The sequence below is a fragment of the Solanum verrucosum genome, unplaced genomic scaffold (genome assembly GCF_900185275.1).
Source record: "Solanum verrucosum unplaced genomic scaffold, falcon-dt-bn FXZP01000435.1, whole genome shotgun sequence".
NCBI lineage: Eukaryota > Viridiplantae > Streptophyta > Magnoliopsida > Solanales > Solanaceae > Solanum > Solanum verrucosum.
This window is the reverse complement of record NW_026020465.1, coordinates 353,790-371,796: the sequence shown is the minus strand read 5'-3', so window position 1 is coordinate 371,796 and position 18,007 is coordinate 353,790. Positions and strand designations below refer to the sequence as shown.

The following is an 18,007-nucleotide window of genomic DNA, read 5'->3' as shown; positions in this document are numbered from 1 at the left end:
TTAGTCAACCGGACCAACGGGGCAAATTCTAGGTGTCATCACACCTGGTTCACGGTATGCTCATCACACAAGGCATTGGCACCAATATCAAATAAGACTCCACACTTTTGCTAGTGTGCAATGTTCACCGGCTAGTCACAACGAGATGCAAAAAGTTCACATATTGTCTATGCAACTTCATTTGGCCTCATTGTAGCCTCACATTCATTTTTGTTCGATTAAGAGCACTATTCAAGTCATCCATATTGATCATAACCGATACTCAAATTTGCACAAGAACAACCACATTCAAACACAATCAAGAGGTGGTAAAAAAAAATTTAGAAGGGTCAAAACCATTTGCAATTAAAACAAGGATCCACAAGCTCAAACATCCACAAAATAGTGTCAAAATACAATTTAACCACAAAAACCCAATTTATACAAAAGTAATAATCACAAGAGGTAGGTATGGAAATACCTCACCCCCACCATAATAAAAATCAAGTTGTCCTCAAATGCAACAAAATACTGAAAATCAATAAAGATGACAGATGAGAGGTAAAGAAAGATCATGTCTACGCAGTTGCTCCATCTATCAGGGAATCAGTGCTCGGTGCAACACTCTGATCTTGGGCATCAGTGCCTAGGGTATCAGTAACACTAGATCCGGCCATGGTGGTATCTGCCAATGAAATCTGCATGGCTCAATCTATCATTGCCTCTTCAACCTCTCAGGCCCTCATAGGTCGCCTCTTCATCGACACCAAGCTACTACTTATCAGTCTCAGCCTCAGACTCTGCAACAGCTATCTCCTCAACTCGAACCTCATCTCCGGTGGTAGCCGAAAGCACATCTGTATCAGCAGGCATATCGGGGATATCCACAGTCCCGAATATCATGGAATATCTATGGACTTCAGCTGGTCCACATCCTTCCTCAGCTCAGCAATAGCGGCCTAAAGAGTCGTCACCTCCCCAATGGCCCCTTGGCCTTGCTCACACACCGTTATCCGTGCCGTAAGGGCATCAATAGTCACACTCAAGGGTGTCACAACATCAGCAAGGGCCCTATCGATCATGCCAGGAATGGTGGCCTCAAGCCTGGAGGCGTGCCTATCAGCAGAATGGGTTAGCTACCCCATCTGTAGTAATGCAGCCTAGGTAAGTGGAGGTCGGAAAATAGTAGCAATAGAGGCACCAGACCTAAGAGGCAAGGGAACAACAGAGGAACTAGGCATCATGGAAGGGGTCGTGCTAGGTATACCTAAAGGCCCAAGGGTCGGAGTAGGCAAATGTGTCTCTGAAGGCAATGCATCAGTATCCACAACCGGGGATGTATCCACCGGGGCTGCCGTCTTCTTCTCGGCCTCATCCTTCAAGTACTCAGCCTCAATCCTTCAGATGTCAGTAGAAAATATGGGAATCACTTCCACATCCTTCTTCTCATCTTGATGCACCCGAGCCCATCTGCACAACTCAGTGATCAACACCAGAAAAGAGATGGAGGTTTGGCACTGCTTGACCCTCATGGCCATCTCATGTGCAATAATCATACCCAAATTAAGCATTCTCCCATCAATGATACAACCAAGGCAAGTTGTTTTCGCGTGGCGGAGAATCGACTCATTCTGAGATGGCATGATAGTACTACTGATGAAGCTAAACCAGAACCTTGTTGCTATATAGAGGTCCTTTTTTTCAGTGGGTGCTCCAACCTCGATCCACTTAGGAGTATCGTCAAATATCAGAAAAGCAACCACTTTTTCATATTCTCCAGTATTTTTGTCATGATCATGTATTGACAGTCATCCTCAATTTCTTTTGAACACTCCAGGACTGCATTGATAGCATCACTATCACACTTCACCTTTCTGCCCCTGACAACCACATAGTCTACCGGCTTGAATTTGGCGGCCTTTTTCTTTCTTTGTGGCTCTAATGCTCCATAAGCAGAATAGAAATCTTGGACCCAATTGGAAACATAAGGGCCATGAGGTCAAGTGAATAGCTGGATCTTGTGAGACCTCAAGCAACTCATGATCTCCGAGTATCTGTCTATGACTCCATCAGTAGACAAGATATTTTTTTCGATGATAGTTCTAAATACCTTTTAAACTAACAATTAGCAATACCTATAAACTAAATCAGCCCATAATCACACCCCAAGAATTGGGGTTTTAGCTGACATTATAAAAAGATAAAAATTGTTACCAAGTTGAGTTTCCATCAACTGGGTAAGATTGATTTCGTCTTTACAATAGTCCAAGTTGAAGAATCTCAAAGACCCACTTCCAATTTCTCAAAAGTGAAAAACTTCAATTCTTCAAAGCTAAAGAAAACTAGAGAAAACTTGTCTCAGAGTTCAAAACTTGATAAAAATCTCTTCTAAAGAGTAATTGATACTAAACTAAATGTTCAAAAATGTATTTATAGTCGCCAAAAATATGCTGTGAAGAGTCACTCGGCGAAGTAAGTCAGGACTCGCCGAACCACTCGGTGATCTACCATTTGGTCATTTCCATTGCCTCTCTGCCTTGGCCTTTAGCATCCTCAAGGTCTGTAACTTTGGGCAATCCAACACTGCATCGCGAACCACTCGGCGATCCACCGACTGTTCCTTTCTCTTGCCGACTTGGTTCTTTCCTTCAGGGCTTGGCACATTGGAACTTTAGGCGGTCAAGTAGCCATTCAACGACTCGCCAAGTGGACTTGGCGATCACCAGGCTTGTTTTTCTTCATTGTTTCAGCTTGCTTCTTTCCTTTTTGCAAATCAATGTCCTTGCTTTGTTCCTCAATCCATATACCTAGAAATCAAAGGTTTTACATAAGTAAGCATTTGAAGACAATAAATCATTGTAAATAAAGCCCTAAATGAGTCCAATTCTCGGACTCATCAGTGGACCCATAGGGCGTGCTGGTCATCCGTGGGTGGTGGTCTGCAACTCTGTTCCGTAGGTCTACTGTTTTGAGGTAGATTTTTGGGTCCTCCTCAAGGACCCTTGGTTGGTCCTTGAGGAGTTGTACTTTGACATTCTAACCTTCAACCCTTCATTTTAAGTACGGGAAGTTATATCTACGACCCTAACCCTCACGTCAAGCTCTAGTTTAGCCTACTAGTTTCCGGGGTGTTACAATAAGAATGACTATAAATTGGAAAGATCGCGTCACTACAAAAAGAGATTCAAAAAAATTAACCAAGACCCTAGTAAAAATAGATTCAAATCAAACAACACTGACAAGTGTTGGGACTGCAAAAAAATAGGACATCGAGCCAATAATTGCCCAACCACTAATAAAAAGAAAGACAAAATTAATATGTTAGAGTTAGAAGAAGAGGTTAAGAATAAATTATATTCCATTCTAGAAAGAGATGAAAATAACTCCTCCGCCAGTAAAATTTTTAGCGATGACGATAAGCTAAATATAGCTTATAGTTCTGATATTAGCAAATTATCAGATCCTTGTGGATGCCGTATTGCAATTTGCACCTGCAAAACCATTCCATAAATATAATTGCTAGTAGTAATAAAGAAACATTCTCTGATATGATAGATCATATTGAAGACCCTGATTTAAAGAAAAAATATTTAATTGCCTCAAGAGATTTAATTCTTGATAAACAATCTGATAACAGAACTATTAAATCTTTCGACATGACAAATGTATTAAATAAATCTAAAGAACCAAAATCTAAAACAACACTACAGAGTATTCAGACAAAATTATAACATGTAAACGATGAAATAAACGATATTAGATATAGACTTAACATTTTAGAAGTCGAATCAATTACTAATAAAATATTAAATAATCTACCATCTAATCAAGAACCGAAATTCTATAAATCTAAATCTGAAGATACATCAAAAGAAGTAGAGTTTCTTGAAGAACCTCTATCTAAATTAGGAATTAATGCAATTACTATCGTTAAAACGCAAAACTACCACATATCTATTACATTAGTTATAAATAAAAATTATATCATCTATAAAATTGTATTATTTAATACTAATATAGATCAAAATTGCATTATTGAGAAATTAATTCCTAATAAGTACCTAGATGTTGGTCCAAACTATGACTAGCCCTACAATATAGAGGCATCTTGGTAGAATGATACAATTGACACTACGCTTATTTAGATATTTTTTTGTGTTGTATATTGAATAGTGTGTCTAAAATTAATTTAAAAGGTTTATTATTAAAAAGGACAAAGTAATCTTATTATATATCTTATATATGTATATATTTTATATATAAATGAAAAAATTGTTACAACAAAATTAAAATTAGAAGGTAAATGTAATATTTTGAATCACAAAAAATGTCAGTGTGGATGAAGAGAAACCTATACGAAAGTTTTGAAATTATTTCTTTTAATTTCTTTTAGTGAAAATGTTAATTTGTGAAAGGTTACAAAGTGATTTAACTAATTAAATGTGAACCTCCTTCTTTAATATTTTTAAATAATTAATTGGTTTATTTTATTTACCATGATTTAAGTAAGATTTATATAAGGTGAGAATCATTAATTTTAAAGCCTTATATATTAGAACTTCTAATATAGTTTTAATAAGGAAAGATGTAAGAAATAAAATTTTAGTCAATGTAAAGTACTAAATATTAGGATTTCTTACCTATTACAAATAAGTAAAGATTTAATAGTTATAATTTTAATTAATTTCAAAATCCTAAATATTAGGATAATAATTAAATAACAATTATTTGAGAAAAATAGCAAATGCCTATTTTGTCTATTGTAGAGTTTAATGAAGGGAGAAAATTCAATCAACATTTTTAAATATCTTCATATTTTTAAAATAATACTAGTTTAGTGTACGTGCTTTGAATAGATGCCGCAAATCAATAAAACTATATACAAAAATAAATAAAATTATTAAAAAATAGCAATTGACATTAACACAAATATTATATCTATCTAAAATATAAAAAATTCATGTAGAAAGATTACAAAGTTGTATTTTAAAAAATAAAACCTCTTACTTTAATACTTTTGCTAAAAAATTATTGTTTATCATAATTTAAATAAGATTTATATAAGGTAAACATATCGATTTAAAAGTCTCAAAGTTAAGACTTTTAATATAGTTCAAATAAAGAAGGATTTAATAAGTGGATTTAGTCAATTTAAAGTAATAAATAGTAAGAGTTCATACATATTATAAATGAACAAAGATTTAACATTATAGCTTTAATTAATTTTAAAGTCTTAAATATTAAGAAAATAATTAAATGACAATTATTTGCAAAAAATAGCAAATAAATAATTTTGTCTATTAATTTTTTTTTAATGAATGATAAAAGTTCAATCAACATTCTATGAAACCTTTATAATTTTAAGTTGTTTGTGTGTATCACATAAAGCAATAAACATATTAAAATTATTAAAAATAATAACTAACGTTAAGATAAATATAATATTTTTTAAAAAAATGATGAATTAAATGTTATTACATAACTTCTGAAGATGCAAAGCGATGAATTTCGTTAATATATGTATCTCACTACACAACTTTTTACAAATAATATTATTTAACTTTTGTTTTCTTTTGTCATTTTGATTGCATTATTATTATTAAAATTTTATTTTATTATGATACATATATATTATCAAGTAATTACTTCATCAAAATATTTATTTACCTAATAACTGATTGATTGTATAAATACTTTTAAACTCATTAATTAACCATAAAATTAGTAAACATATTCACTATTTGAATTTGAATTATTGGAGGTTCTCTAACAGTTGAGGACTCTTGTGATTTTTTTTTTATTTTTTTTAATATATATTTTTTTTTTTCTTGTGACTTGGAGAAAAAGTTGGAACCTTCTAACGTCAGCAGTGCAACGTATAAATAATATAAATAACGTTACATTTGAGGAGAAATTTCCCATATCTTTTACTTGGGTCCTACCATGATTTAAATAAATGGTACGTAGTAAAGTACAAGTACTTTTCGCCAATAAATAATTTCCATCCATTTTCATTTGTGGTATCGTTTAGTTTGATATGATATTTTTAAAAATAAATTGAAATTGAAAGTGTAAATAATTTATATTATAGTGGTTATAAATTATTTAATTAAAAAAAATTAAAATTAAATTATTTTTAATTATAATAAAATAATATTCTTTTGGGACAAATTAAAAAAAAAAAAGTAACAACACTTAAAATAAATGGGACAGTGGAAGTGGAGTATTTCTTTGGTCGTCTTTTTAGTTGTCCATAATATTAAAAAATAAATATATTTTAATTTAAATAACAATTTATCACATTTACTAAAATTATTACAAATAGAGAGAAGTATTGAAAACACCCTTAAGCTTGATAATAATTATTAATTTCTTCCCTAAATTATTGACGGCCTTTAAATTGAACTTAAATACACCTTCGACCTACCACATGACACAGTAAGTGGATTCAAGCTCTAATAGAAACATGAAACGCGTAACCTTGTTTGAATGTTTGTTACCATTGTACTGTATTATATCGTTCGTTCAAGTAACATGTTTGTTTTGATTGTTACTTATATAATATTGTATTGTATTATTTAAATTCATCGTTAGGTAACAACGAAAAGTCTCATTTTACGTAACGATTGATTTGGTGTGATTGTGTCATTACCTTAATATATTCTTCTCATTTTATCTTTACTTATTATTTAATTATCTTATTTTATCTTTTATTATACATTTTCATAATAATTCTACCTCGTACTCTACTTTTCTTACAGATTTATTATTTAAATTGTTGAAGTATGACATTACATAACTATAGAAAATAATACAGTCTATCCAAGCGCTACGTTTAATAAACAATACAATACAATATAATGCGACACATTATGAAATAATATGTAACAACCATTTGAACAAAATATTAATAAAAATTCAAAAGATTGTAAATATATTTCACTTATATTAAAAAAACTAAAAATATATTTAAGGATATTTTCAATGTTTTTCTCTCTGTCATTGTTCGTACGGCGAAAGAATCGGTAAGAGCATCTCGTAATTTACCTGGTTTGTGACTCAACCAACCAACCGAAAGACTCAACGCAGAAAAATCAAAAAACTATAGAGAGACTTGAAAGGAGTGAGAATGAGCAAAAAGCTCCATAATTCAATCTCTCTTTCTCTTCCAAATTTCTGTATATTAGGGTTTCAATCACTTTTAATTTTCAATTTATCATCATTATTCACCCATCTCCTTCGCCCCCTATTCACCTCTGACACCGGAATTTTTCTATTCAACAAACCCTAGTGTTGTGGGGTTTTTTTAAATTCTTGGTCGAAGAAAAGTATGTAAGATTTTGGGGGATTTCAAGAAATTGTGAGAATTTGGGTTACGTACGCAATGATGGATGATCCGGAGAGAGTGATATTGGATATAAGTTCAGATGAAGAAGTGGTTTTTGTGAAAAACAGAGGTGGCGATGGTGGCGGCGGCGGTGGAAGAGGGAGCGATGACTATGACTGGATAACGGAACTTTTGGGTGAAGGAGGGGATGGACGCAGCAAAGTTGATTCTGATGATGTTGTAGTGGTGGGGGAAGTTATTGTGAATCCAAAACAAAATTTGAAGTTGTTAACCAATGCTGACGATGATGATGATGATTGTGTGGTTTTGGAGGAAGACCCAGATAAGCCTGTCGAAGTTGAGAATGATAGAGGTGATGATTCTGATGAATTGCTTGTTGTAAGCGAAAAGGGTCAGGTACTGAGTTTTGCAAGATCACACCTTTATTTTTTTTATTGTTAGAGATAACTCCTTTTTTTAATATTTACCCAATTGACCTAGTGTCTGTTTTGTTTGCTTCAATAAGTGTCTTGATTTGTGCTGGAAAGTTTTAAGTGAGTAGTGAAAAAAGACCTAGCAAAATGGCAAAGGGAATGAATATACAAAAAAATAGAGGAAAGATTATGAACATGTGGAGTTTTAGAGAGATGATAGTCTCTGCTCATTTCCTTCAAATAGTTTATGACTTCACTATTAGATTTCTTGGCAGGATCTTCTAACATTTGCTGGTATCTTGTTCTGGTGATATCAAACAATCATCTATTATTTTAATTCTGTGAATTACAGAAAAAAAATCTCTTCATCTAAAACCCCATTGAAGCTCCCTAGGTTCTAAACTCATAAAGATCTTAGGGATCGTTATTTGGGAACAAGTTATCCCGGGATCATTTATCCCATGACTGTTATCCCACCCTCAATGTGGGATAAAAGTAACACTACAATCCCAGGTAAGCTATCTCTCCAGTTTATCCCAACCAGACATAGGATAAACTCATCCTAAAATTAATCTTGGGATTTGTTATTACTTATCCCTCCTGCCAAACAAGCCTTTAATTTAAAAATTACCAATAATAAAAAAGAAGGATCTTAAACAAGAAACCTCCTTCTACATGTCATCAAAAAGTACAATCAAAGGTGGAAAGGTGGACCTTTTGTAATCTGAAACACCACTTGTGCTTTCCACTCATTTCTTCTGTATGATACATTTGTGTGGTTTTTCTCTAACAAAGCCGGTTAAGTGAGAAGCAGAAGGGACCTGAGTGGCATGTCTGTGTACTGTGTGTGTGGTGGTGGGGATATGTAGAGAGTTTGGCATGAGAAGTTGAGGCTTAAGTTTGGAGAACAAAGCAACACTACAGAGGTCCAATGGAGAGTGCCAGGCTGGGTGGGAAGAAAGACCCTTCACTGTGTTAGTTATCACATGGCTTATCTCCTTAGCTACACCTACAGTTGTATTTCTTTTTTAGTACAAATTCGAAAGGTCCTTTGGTTGTTCATTTAGGTCTTCACTAGGAGGATTGTCCAGCCAAGTTTATCTTATAATTGTCTTTTTTTTAATAAGCGTGATGTCTGGACCACTTTGTAGTTTGTGCGCACCTCGACTAATTCCACAGTGTAATTGTTACCTCCCACTAGCATAGGTACTCCGTCCACCAAGCCTGGATAGATGGGAAGATCACCTAGTTTTTTTGCCGTAAACTTGAGACCTTTGTTGTCTTTTTTTTTTCCTTTTACGGATAGGGAAACAAAAAAAAGGTGGAACTTTTGTAATCTGAATTCTACCTGTGCTTTCCACCAATTTCTTCTGTATGATACATCTGTGTCATTTTTTCTCTAGGCTTTAGTTGGGCTCAGCGTCAAAATTGCTTTTGCATTGCAATTCACTTTTGTTCAAGAATAATATTTATTTGCATGAAACCAGAAATCACATGTCAAACTAGTATGCATTCTGGAATTATAAACAATTAGCGGAAAAAAAGATCTTCCCCTGTAGATTTTGTTTTTCAAATTCAGCCAACATTGGGTCTGGGCTTTCCACACTTTCCCTCTTTTATGGAAGTGTCAAGCTGTCTTTATGATTATCTGCATTAGCTAACTAGTGGTATCATAATAATAGGCGTAGAGGTGTTCTTTCTGTATCCCCTTAAATCTTATTCTTTGTTACTTCAATGGATTTGTGTTGATTCAGACTCAAAATATGTTTCTTCATGGCCATTAGGCACTGGTCATTCTCTAGCTTGTTACACTACTAGATTCTCTCTCTCTTTAACCTTTTCTCAAGTCAGAGCATGCCCTTCATGTTGGGGTAAATTTATTTTTTCTTAAGTCACTGTCACACCACCTCTGCTTGATTTGTTGGATGCACTTTCTTATTAAGGCATAGCTCAAGTGAGATGCATCTTTTATTTATATTGGTTAAGGCTTTTCCCTCAAAATCCATATCTTTACAATTGTGGCAATAGGGTTATGGTTAAATGATTAGCCAACATGATTCTTTCTAGTTGGTTGCTTCTGTATTCTTACAAGCAATTAGGGATTAGTATGGTTGCTAATTTGATTTTTTTCTTGAATTTTCTAGTCATTGTTTTGTTGTCTATAGACAAGAGGATTTGGAGGTTGTAGAGTAGGGTAGAAGATTAGCCGCTAGTTGAGTGTCCTCTTCCTTTTCTGAGGGATAGGCTTGGTGGTAGTACTTGTACCTACTTTCTTACCTTTAGTACTAGCACTATCCTACGTAGGGGCCATCCTGACCATTTCAATAGTTTTCTCCTTTGCATGAGTTTGCTTTTATGTATTCCTTTTTACGTACTAACCTATATTTGCCCCTATGTGGGCCTGTTGCTTTATGCATTTCCCTTTCCCTAAATGTGCCCCCTATTTCATTTCGCTTTGTGTACTCCTTGAAGGAGCGTTTTGATTAGATATATGAAGCTTATATTTTTGGGCAATGGAATGGTCTAAATACGGCACATACGTCTTTCAAATCGGTAGGCGGCCCCCTTGGCAAAAAAAGGCCACATACCTGCTTGGGACGCGCTATATAACTATTTATGTGCTACGTGTTATAACTGCTTTGTGTGATTGTGTTGCTTTGTTCAGGAAGGGCTAATCCACTCCTTTTCAAAAATATCAAGTCACTATTAAATGTCTGTCCAAATACTCTCCAAATCTTGAGTTTCCCAAGAAAAATCCAAACCTTTCACTCTCCAAATTCTAAATCATACTCTCTCATCTCCGAAAACGTTGTACTTGCCACCCTCAAACATGGAAAGAGATTTGAGCTTACAAAATACAACTGCTCCTGTGGAAAATAACATTTGTACCCTTTTTGAAGTCCAGAATACCAAAGGAAAACATGTTTAATTGATCTAGCAATGAGTTTGTCCTTCTCTGGCTTATATCATAAAAACATGTATCTAGACTCTATGATGAAGGAGAGAAAAAGAGGCCTAATCCTGTATGGCTAAAGAAGACATTCGGTTGATTAATGCAGTAAGTTACCTGAAATTAGAACATTTGATGAAATAGTAGAGTGCTGTTGTTACAATCAAGTGATCGTTTGTGTGCTCTGCTATCTATTTTGTTGTGGATTACGGTGGAAGATGTGGAATTAAGCATTTCTCAAGAAGTATTTTATTCTAGCAAAATTAGTCATTGGTAAAGGTTACAATGTACTGAGAGTTTATGCTGCCGGTAACCTGACCAGAACTCATTCATTTATATGAACAAGTTCAAATGGATACGCATGATTATTAACTCAACTCGGAGAGGATGTATTTTTTTCACCTTCAAGTAGACACGGGTCGAAAGAAGAGAAGGGATCATCCACTGAAGTTTAAAGATCCACATGTTCTCGATTATCGGATCAGTGGAGAAGTGGATGTGTTTTTTTTCACCTTCAAGTAGACACAGCTCGAAAGAAGAGAAGGGATCATCTACTGAAGTTTGAAAGATCCACATGTTCTCGATTATCAGATCAGTGGAGGAGTGAGTATCAGTCGGCAGTGCATGTATTTAAAGATGAACTAGCAGAGAGATAGTAATGACCTTGTCACTCACGCCTCATGTCATTCCTCGTTTCTGTACAAGAGCATATTTATTGCCAAGTCAATAGAACAATAGAAGCCTTGTATAAGTTTATTGATTTTAGGGTTATAGGCTTCTGAATAAAAAATCTAGTTGGCATGAGTGAAAGAGTTGGTGAGGCAGGAGACAAGAGTTGATCTGATTGTGCCACATAGACGATAGATGACTCCTTAGGAACTTATTATAATCAACACTATAAATCATGATGGTCTGATCCCTTAAAAGGATTTTGATTTTCTGTTCAGATTACTGTTGCAGCACCAGATGGCTGCAGTTAAATGGATTCCCTTGAGGGCGAGGTCCTCTACCTCGACAAGAAATTTCTATCATTTATCTGGGAAGCCAGGTCAGAAGTCTCCACAATGGGGTAGATCAAGCCTCAGTGACTGTGAGCTTTATTTTTCAGAGAGACAAGATAAGAATGGACTGATAAGTAACATATCACCGTGAAAAGTCTATCATGTTGCTTCTTCCATTTATATGTTGGCAGTGACTGCCTAAATGACATACATGAATTAAACTGCACCCTTACATGATCATTATGCTTTGATGTGTGTGAACATGTCATAATCTTTCTGGTTGAACCCTAGTACACTTGGATTTCAATACAGCGTCTTGCAAAATTCCACCCCTTGTAATGAGGAAATTGATAGTTAAGTTACATCATTTAGGGTAATGCCCACTCTTGCCTAACTTCTCTTTTCTCTCTCTGCATGTGTCCATGCTGTAAGCTATGTTTGTTACAGAAGGTCAAACATTGAAGTTTGGTTGACTTTAACTGCACCAATTCCATGTAATGTTCTCTTAGGAGGTGAAACTGACTGAGTGATAGTAGTCTGCCTATTACATTAGCTAGACAGCTGTGTGTCAGAGCATTCCATGGAGTTGTGTGATTTGATGGATAAGTTATCCCCCCGCCGCCATACAATGTGTGTGTATATATATTTTTTTTTATTTTTTATTTTCTTTGGTTCTCATTAGCCCTTGTACTACAGAGGACATTTCCAACAAGGTAGTAGTGAATTTGTGAAGGTAAGTTTACATCCCTTCCTCCTGGGGGCAATTTATCGATTTTGGAGATGAGATTACCTGCACTTTTATCGTAGTAAGATAACCCATGTAATTAAGGGAACGATGCATATAAGAACTATTTATATGTCTACAAACAATAAAGACAGCATATGTTGGAAGGGAAAGAAAGATGGGATCCTTACAGTCAAATCATGCTACACCCTTCTGCTCAATCCACACAATGCAACATCAGTTTGGGCCTTGGAAAAAAGTTTGGAAAAGCCATGCCCCTTACAAAGTTCAGATCTTTATTTGGTTAGTATGCAAAAATGCATGTCTCACACAGTGGAATTTGCAAAGAAGAGGAATGCACATTTGCTGTAGAGCATTATGTGAAGAGCAACCAGAGGACACTAACCATCTATTTCTGCATTGCAACATAATTGCTCAATTGTGGGACATATTTTTTTGTCACCTTGGGCCAAAAATGGACAATGCCTAGAGATGCATAGGATCTTCTACAAAGTTGGCACAAGAGGGGGCTGAGTGGCATAAATTCAAGACTCTGGAATGCAATTCCTGCAACAATTTGGTGGGTTATCTGGAGAGAGAGAAACTCAAGAATTATTGAAGACAAAAAGGAGAATGTAAATTAGTCTCAAGTCTCATTGTATTTCCTTGTTATCTTTTTGGAGCAAAATGGCAAATGTACATGATTCTCTGAATCAGCCATGATTGACTTGATTAGTTCTCTACACAACCTGTGAGAACTATTTTGATGTATAGCATACTCTTGATGCTGATACTTATATAAAATTTTACCTTACAAAAAAATACACAAGTCATTTGTTACCTAGTCCTATGTCGAACTTGCTTAACTTGTGGTTGGTAGTGAAATAGCTGCTTTGCTATAGTTCTCCTGCATGATCTTTGCACGTGATAGGGGCTAGATTGGTCCACTATGAGCATGCACTAAGACACATTGATGAGTTTTTAATGGTGAATGCACTTAATATCAGTGGCATTGCAATTTTTGTGGAGTAAGAAGTGTTGAATGGAGAATTCCCCTCGTCTGTTATTGTACATTTTCTCACACTAATTTATTATTACAATGATTATAATTGTACGGTGTAATTTACGAATCTCACTTGGGAGTTTGAAGGTGGTCTTTTGATGTTGATTTCTTCTGCTTGTCTTCCTTTTTGCAGATTGCCTGCAGAGATTATCCCCATTCACGACATCTTTGTGCTAAATTTCCCTTTGGTTCTACTCCCCATGAACGGCATTGTGATCAGGTAATTTTATCCTTCATTTGAATTCCATTTAGTTTGAGTGAAAATTTGTTAGTCTTGATCACTATTCTCTTAATTTCAGTGCCATTGTTATGTTTGTGACACAATTGCTCCATGTGTCTACTGGGGCACTGGCATTTCCAGCACAGCCCATTGTCATGCCACTGACAAGGACAAGTTTTGGAAAGCACAGAGACAAAACACAAGGAAAAGTGATAAAGTGCTTCCACTGGTCACTCCATGCCGTGGTACTTCAGTATCTGTCCCCCCACCTGTAGCTAACCAAGCTCCAGGTTTTATTCAGAGAGTACCCAATTATCCTCCACATAACCAAATGTCTAGACAAGCCCCGATTCGTCCTTGTTCCATGTCAAGCAGTCCTGGGTTACCAAATTCAACTAGACAGCAGTCCACTGCTCTTAGAGACAAATTTCATAGCCATGTTGTCTCTCAACAGTTGCGCAATGCAAGCATTAATGTTAATCCAGGGGACAGAAGGCACAGTGTTAGTCACATGGGTCCCCAGTTTTTTACTCCCCGAACAGCATTCAAAAGGGCAGGGTCATCTGGACAGGCGTTTGCAACTGATAGATCTGGATACAATTCACCAAACACTTGTTCTGTGCCTCAATTTGGTAGAACTCATTCTTCAGCGGCTAGGTGGCAGGTGCCTTCTGCCTCACGGCCTGTAGGCTCCAATAAGTATATTGCTTCCTCCCAGCACAATGCTGGCATACTTGGTGCTAGGGCTGTTCCTTACCAACCTCCACTACAGAGGCAACCTGGTTTTGTGGGTGTGCCTGCAAATTATGCACCAATGAGACCTCAGATACCCGCTCAGCCCCATGCTGGGATACGTGGTGTTAATGCTGTTTCTTCCCAACATCAACTACCTCGGCAGCCTGCTCTTGTGGGTGCACCTGCAAATTATGCACCAACGGAGCCTGAGATCCTTTCCCAGCCCAGTGCTGGCGTAGTTGGTGTTAATGCTGTTTCTTTCCAACCTCGGTTACCTAGGCAGCCTAGGTTTGTGGGTGCATCTACAAATTATGCACCAATGGAACCTCAGATTCCCTCTCAGCCACAGGTCAGTGCTTGTGCAAATTCGGCGTCTTCGGAAGCTCCAACATTCCTTCTGCCATATGCTAATTCATCACCTTCTCAACCTCACTTGTCTACACTTCCTAGTGTTCTAAGTGAATTTGAAAGTCTTGTTTCCTGTGAAAATTCAGTATCCTCCCAGTCACAGGTGGGTAATATGTATAACAACCCACTGTCATCTGAAGCCCAAATGTTCTCTCAACAGTATGCAGACGGAAACTCTGCTAACAGTTTGCCTCTGCTATCTTCAGTAGCCTTCCATCCTGAAGGAGGAAACACTTCTGTAAATACCGCTGCTTCCCAGTATCTACTGGCCTCCCCGACAAATGCAGTCACCGCTCTTGGAAATTCAACTACCCCTGTCTCCCAGTTGTCCAATCAGCCAGATCATGGAACCTCACCAAACATTTCAGTTCCCTGCAGTGGCGATTTACCTTGCCCTGCTACAATGGAAAACACTTTTGGAAGCAGGTGTGAGAACACTTTCTCTTGCCAACCTGAACTATGTGGACAGCATATTTCATCATCATCATTTGATAGCAAAAATATTTCCCAGCATGGATATCAAGGTGAAAATACTTTAATTCCAAGTTTCGAAGATTTTGACTTTGGTTGGGAGACACATGTTAGCCAAACTAATAGTTCGGGTAATGTATATAATCCTAAACCTGGAGAGACACCGGAGGTAAGTAGACATCCTCAGTTAATGGAAAACATAACCGATTTGGACATTCAGTATGCTGATTGGTTAGTTTCTGCACCTTCAGACACCCCAGTTTCAACAGGATTTAACATATTGTCCCCTGAAGCTCCTCCCATAGATTCTGGATTTTTTGTTGACTTCTAAATGTTGGTGGCATCCTTGACGAAACATGGACTTCTGGTTTCTTCAAAGTTTTTTCTTTTAAAAACAAAATTAGGAATGCTTCTCCCCTTTAAAGGGTAGCAAGGTACATATGGTTAAAGAGTTAGGGTTAACAGGTTAAGTTTTCTTCGGGTGTAAACTGCCTTTGTTTCTGAAACACAAACAAATTCCATTCACCTGTAAATGTTACTAATCTTTTATGTTATGCTATCTAAATGACAGCTTATTTCTCGAAAACTGATTCTAGTGAAGAGATGTGATCTACAATTGTCAAATTTTATGAATATCTGTGGCCTGGAACTCATTGGTTTTATGGGCTACCAGTTTTGCAACAGTTAAGAAATTCACCTGTACTTGGTGCTAATTTCTTATGTAAATCTATCTTAACAGCAACTGTTCTCACTTGAAAATGGACTAGTCGAGATATGATTTAGAAATTTTTTAAATGGATATCAGTGCTTTACCTGGACCTCAATGGTTTTATTGATGACTAGTTTTGTAACAGTTGAGAAATTAACCTTGTATCTGCTGGACAACAACAATGGTGGATAGGTGATTCTTGCCTGCTGTCTGTCTTGCTGGGCAAAATTACACGGTGATTGTGCTGATGGGAGATAACAGCTATCATTTGCAAGTTGACTCATACTATAGTTAATAGAGAAACAATGCTTGGTTGGTTAGAAACTGTACTTTGGAAATAAAAGGCTCTTGGTAGCATGATTTATCAATGTAAGATTATGGAAGGTTATATATCTAGTCAACAGATTATGGAACAAAAAGAGGTGGGGAAGGAAAGGATAAAGTAGTTAGGTTAGACTTTGGTCAAGGGGTGCGTGGCCTTTCTATTTTGGTAATAATTTTCTAAGTATAGTGCATGGAGGAATTGATTTCCTACTGTCACATATAATTTTCTAGTTATATGATCGATAAATATCTTCGATGAAAAATGTCATATAAAGTAATATTTTTAATAGACTAAGATAAAATCTTCTATTAGAGAATCAAATAAATCAAGCTTACAGAAGAAACAATCAAAATTTAGCATTTACTTCTCTTATATATTAATTTGTCAACATGTGCGCGTAGTACCTATTTATGTAAACTAATATTTATATTAGTCGAACAATGATTTTGAATAATACATTATACCAATGAAATAATAACTTGCAAATTTATATGAATGATCAATGTGAATCATTGTATGTGGGTTTGTTTGTTGAGGTCAGTCATTGGATATCATCTCAACCGATAAAACTAAATAGTCAAAGTTTAATTTGATACATGTGAATTATTTTTTTAGTTATTTTGATTCATGCGGGAGGCAGTGATGGGATATTTTTCGCAATGGGCGAAAGCTTGACAGAGGAATGTTGCGTGGAGGTAGAAGGCCCATGAGGCATAAATATGTACAATGATATGTGTATTTCACTTCTTTATAAATGATTTTCCCAACACATATTTCTTCCATTTTAAGTAAAATTTTAACAGATCAATTCATAATCGACTTAATAAAGTCAAAAGTTCATAGTATGTGTAAAGCAACTTCAAGAGCTTGGGACCTTAGTTCAAAAACATTATTTTGTTCCATATATCATTGAACATGTTAAGTTGATTTGGTCAACAAAGAATGTTAATCAAGAATGATAACATGATATAACTACTTAAATAACATGGAAGAAATGTGGATTCAAGGGGAAAAAATTGACTTTACAATCTTCAACATTAGACAGGGCGACCCCATGTCGTCATATCTCTTCATTATGTGTATTGAGAGGCTTTCCAAAAATATTGACCTTGAGGTTTGAACTAAGAATTGAACACTAATCAATAATGTTACCATCAATGGCCCAAGGATCTCCCACCTTTTCTTTGCCGATGATCTCCCCTTATTCTTTAGAGCTAATCCTAGGAATTGCATTACCATTATTAACACCCTGAACAAGTTCAATGCTAACTTTTGGCAGAAAATTAATCATAGCAGAACTGAAGTCGTCTTCTCTAAATATTGAAGTATGTAATACTTTGAGAAGTACTTGGGCTTCCCAATCTTTCATTAAAGTTTGTTGAATTATACATTGTTATTATATCATTGTATCCTGGAGAGAACAAGTCAAGAGGATAAATTGTTGAATCGGTGAAAATATTTATTAGGTGGACTTAATCTCCTTAAAAAAAATGAAATATCTGCGCTTCAACCCGAAGATTCATTTTCTTCATTTTTTCAATTGTAATTTGTAGTTTCATCAACAATTTTTAGGAGATTCCTGGAAACAATTGAAAAATTCGAGAATGTTAAGATAGGAGTTCTCAGCAAGCCATTTTGATTCAATAGTACTTATTTCAAGA

General features: G+C 35.7%; 1 protein-coding gene across 3 annotated transcripts; it reads left to right on the top strand.

The window, feature by feature from the left end:
* The first annotated feature begins 7,045 nt into the window (after positions 1–7,045).
* LOC125808945 (uncharacterized) lies at positions 7,046–16,233 on the top strand. Of its 3 annotated transcripts, none has more exons than XM_049488626.1 (4): positions 7,046–7,723; positions 13,612–13,698; positions 13,778–15,365; positions 16,167–16,233. In XM_049488626.1, the coding sequence occupies exons 1-4, from the start codon at positions 7,364–7,366 to the stop codon at positions 16,211–16,213; spliced, it is 2,082 nt and encodes a 693-aa protein (XP_049344583.1). In that variant the 5' UTR covers positions 7,046–7,363; the 3' UTR covers positions 16,214–16,233. The 3 variants fall into 3 exon arrangements, with proteins under 3 accessions (XP_049344583.1, XP_049344582.1, XP_049344580.1); XM_049488625.1 differs by lacking the exon at positions 16,167–16,233 and adding an exon at positions 15,471–15,898; XM_049488623.1 differs by lacking the exon at positions 16,167–16,233 and having other exon boundaries at positions 13,778–15,898.
* The last annotated feature ends 1,774 nt before the right edge of the window (positions 16,234–18,007 follow it).

Excerpts from the sequence above, each read along its gene's own strand:
- LOC125808945 (XM_049488623.1), top strand. The coding sequence starts at position 7,364 with ATGATGGATGATCCGGAGAGAGTGATATTGGATATAAGTTCAGATGAA. Across the intron at positions 7,724-13,611 it reads TTGTAAGCGAAAAGGGTCAG|ATTGCCTGCAGAGATTATCC; the intron begins GTACTGAGTTTT and ends TCCTTTTTGCAG. Across the intron at positions 13,699-13,777 it reads ATGAACGGCATTGTGATCAG|TGCCATTGTTATGTTTGTGA; the intron begins GTAATTTTATCC and ends TCTTAATTTCAG.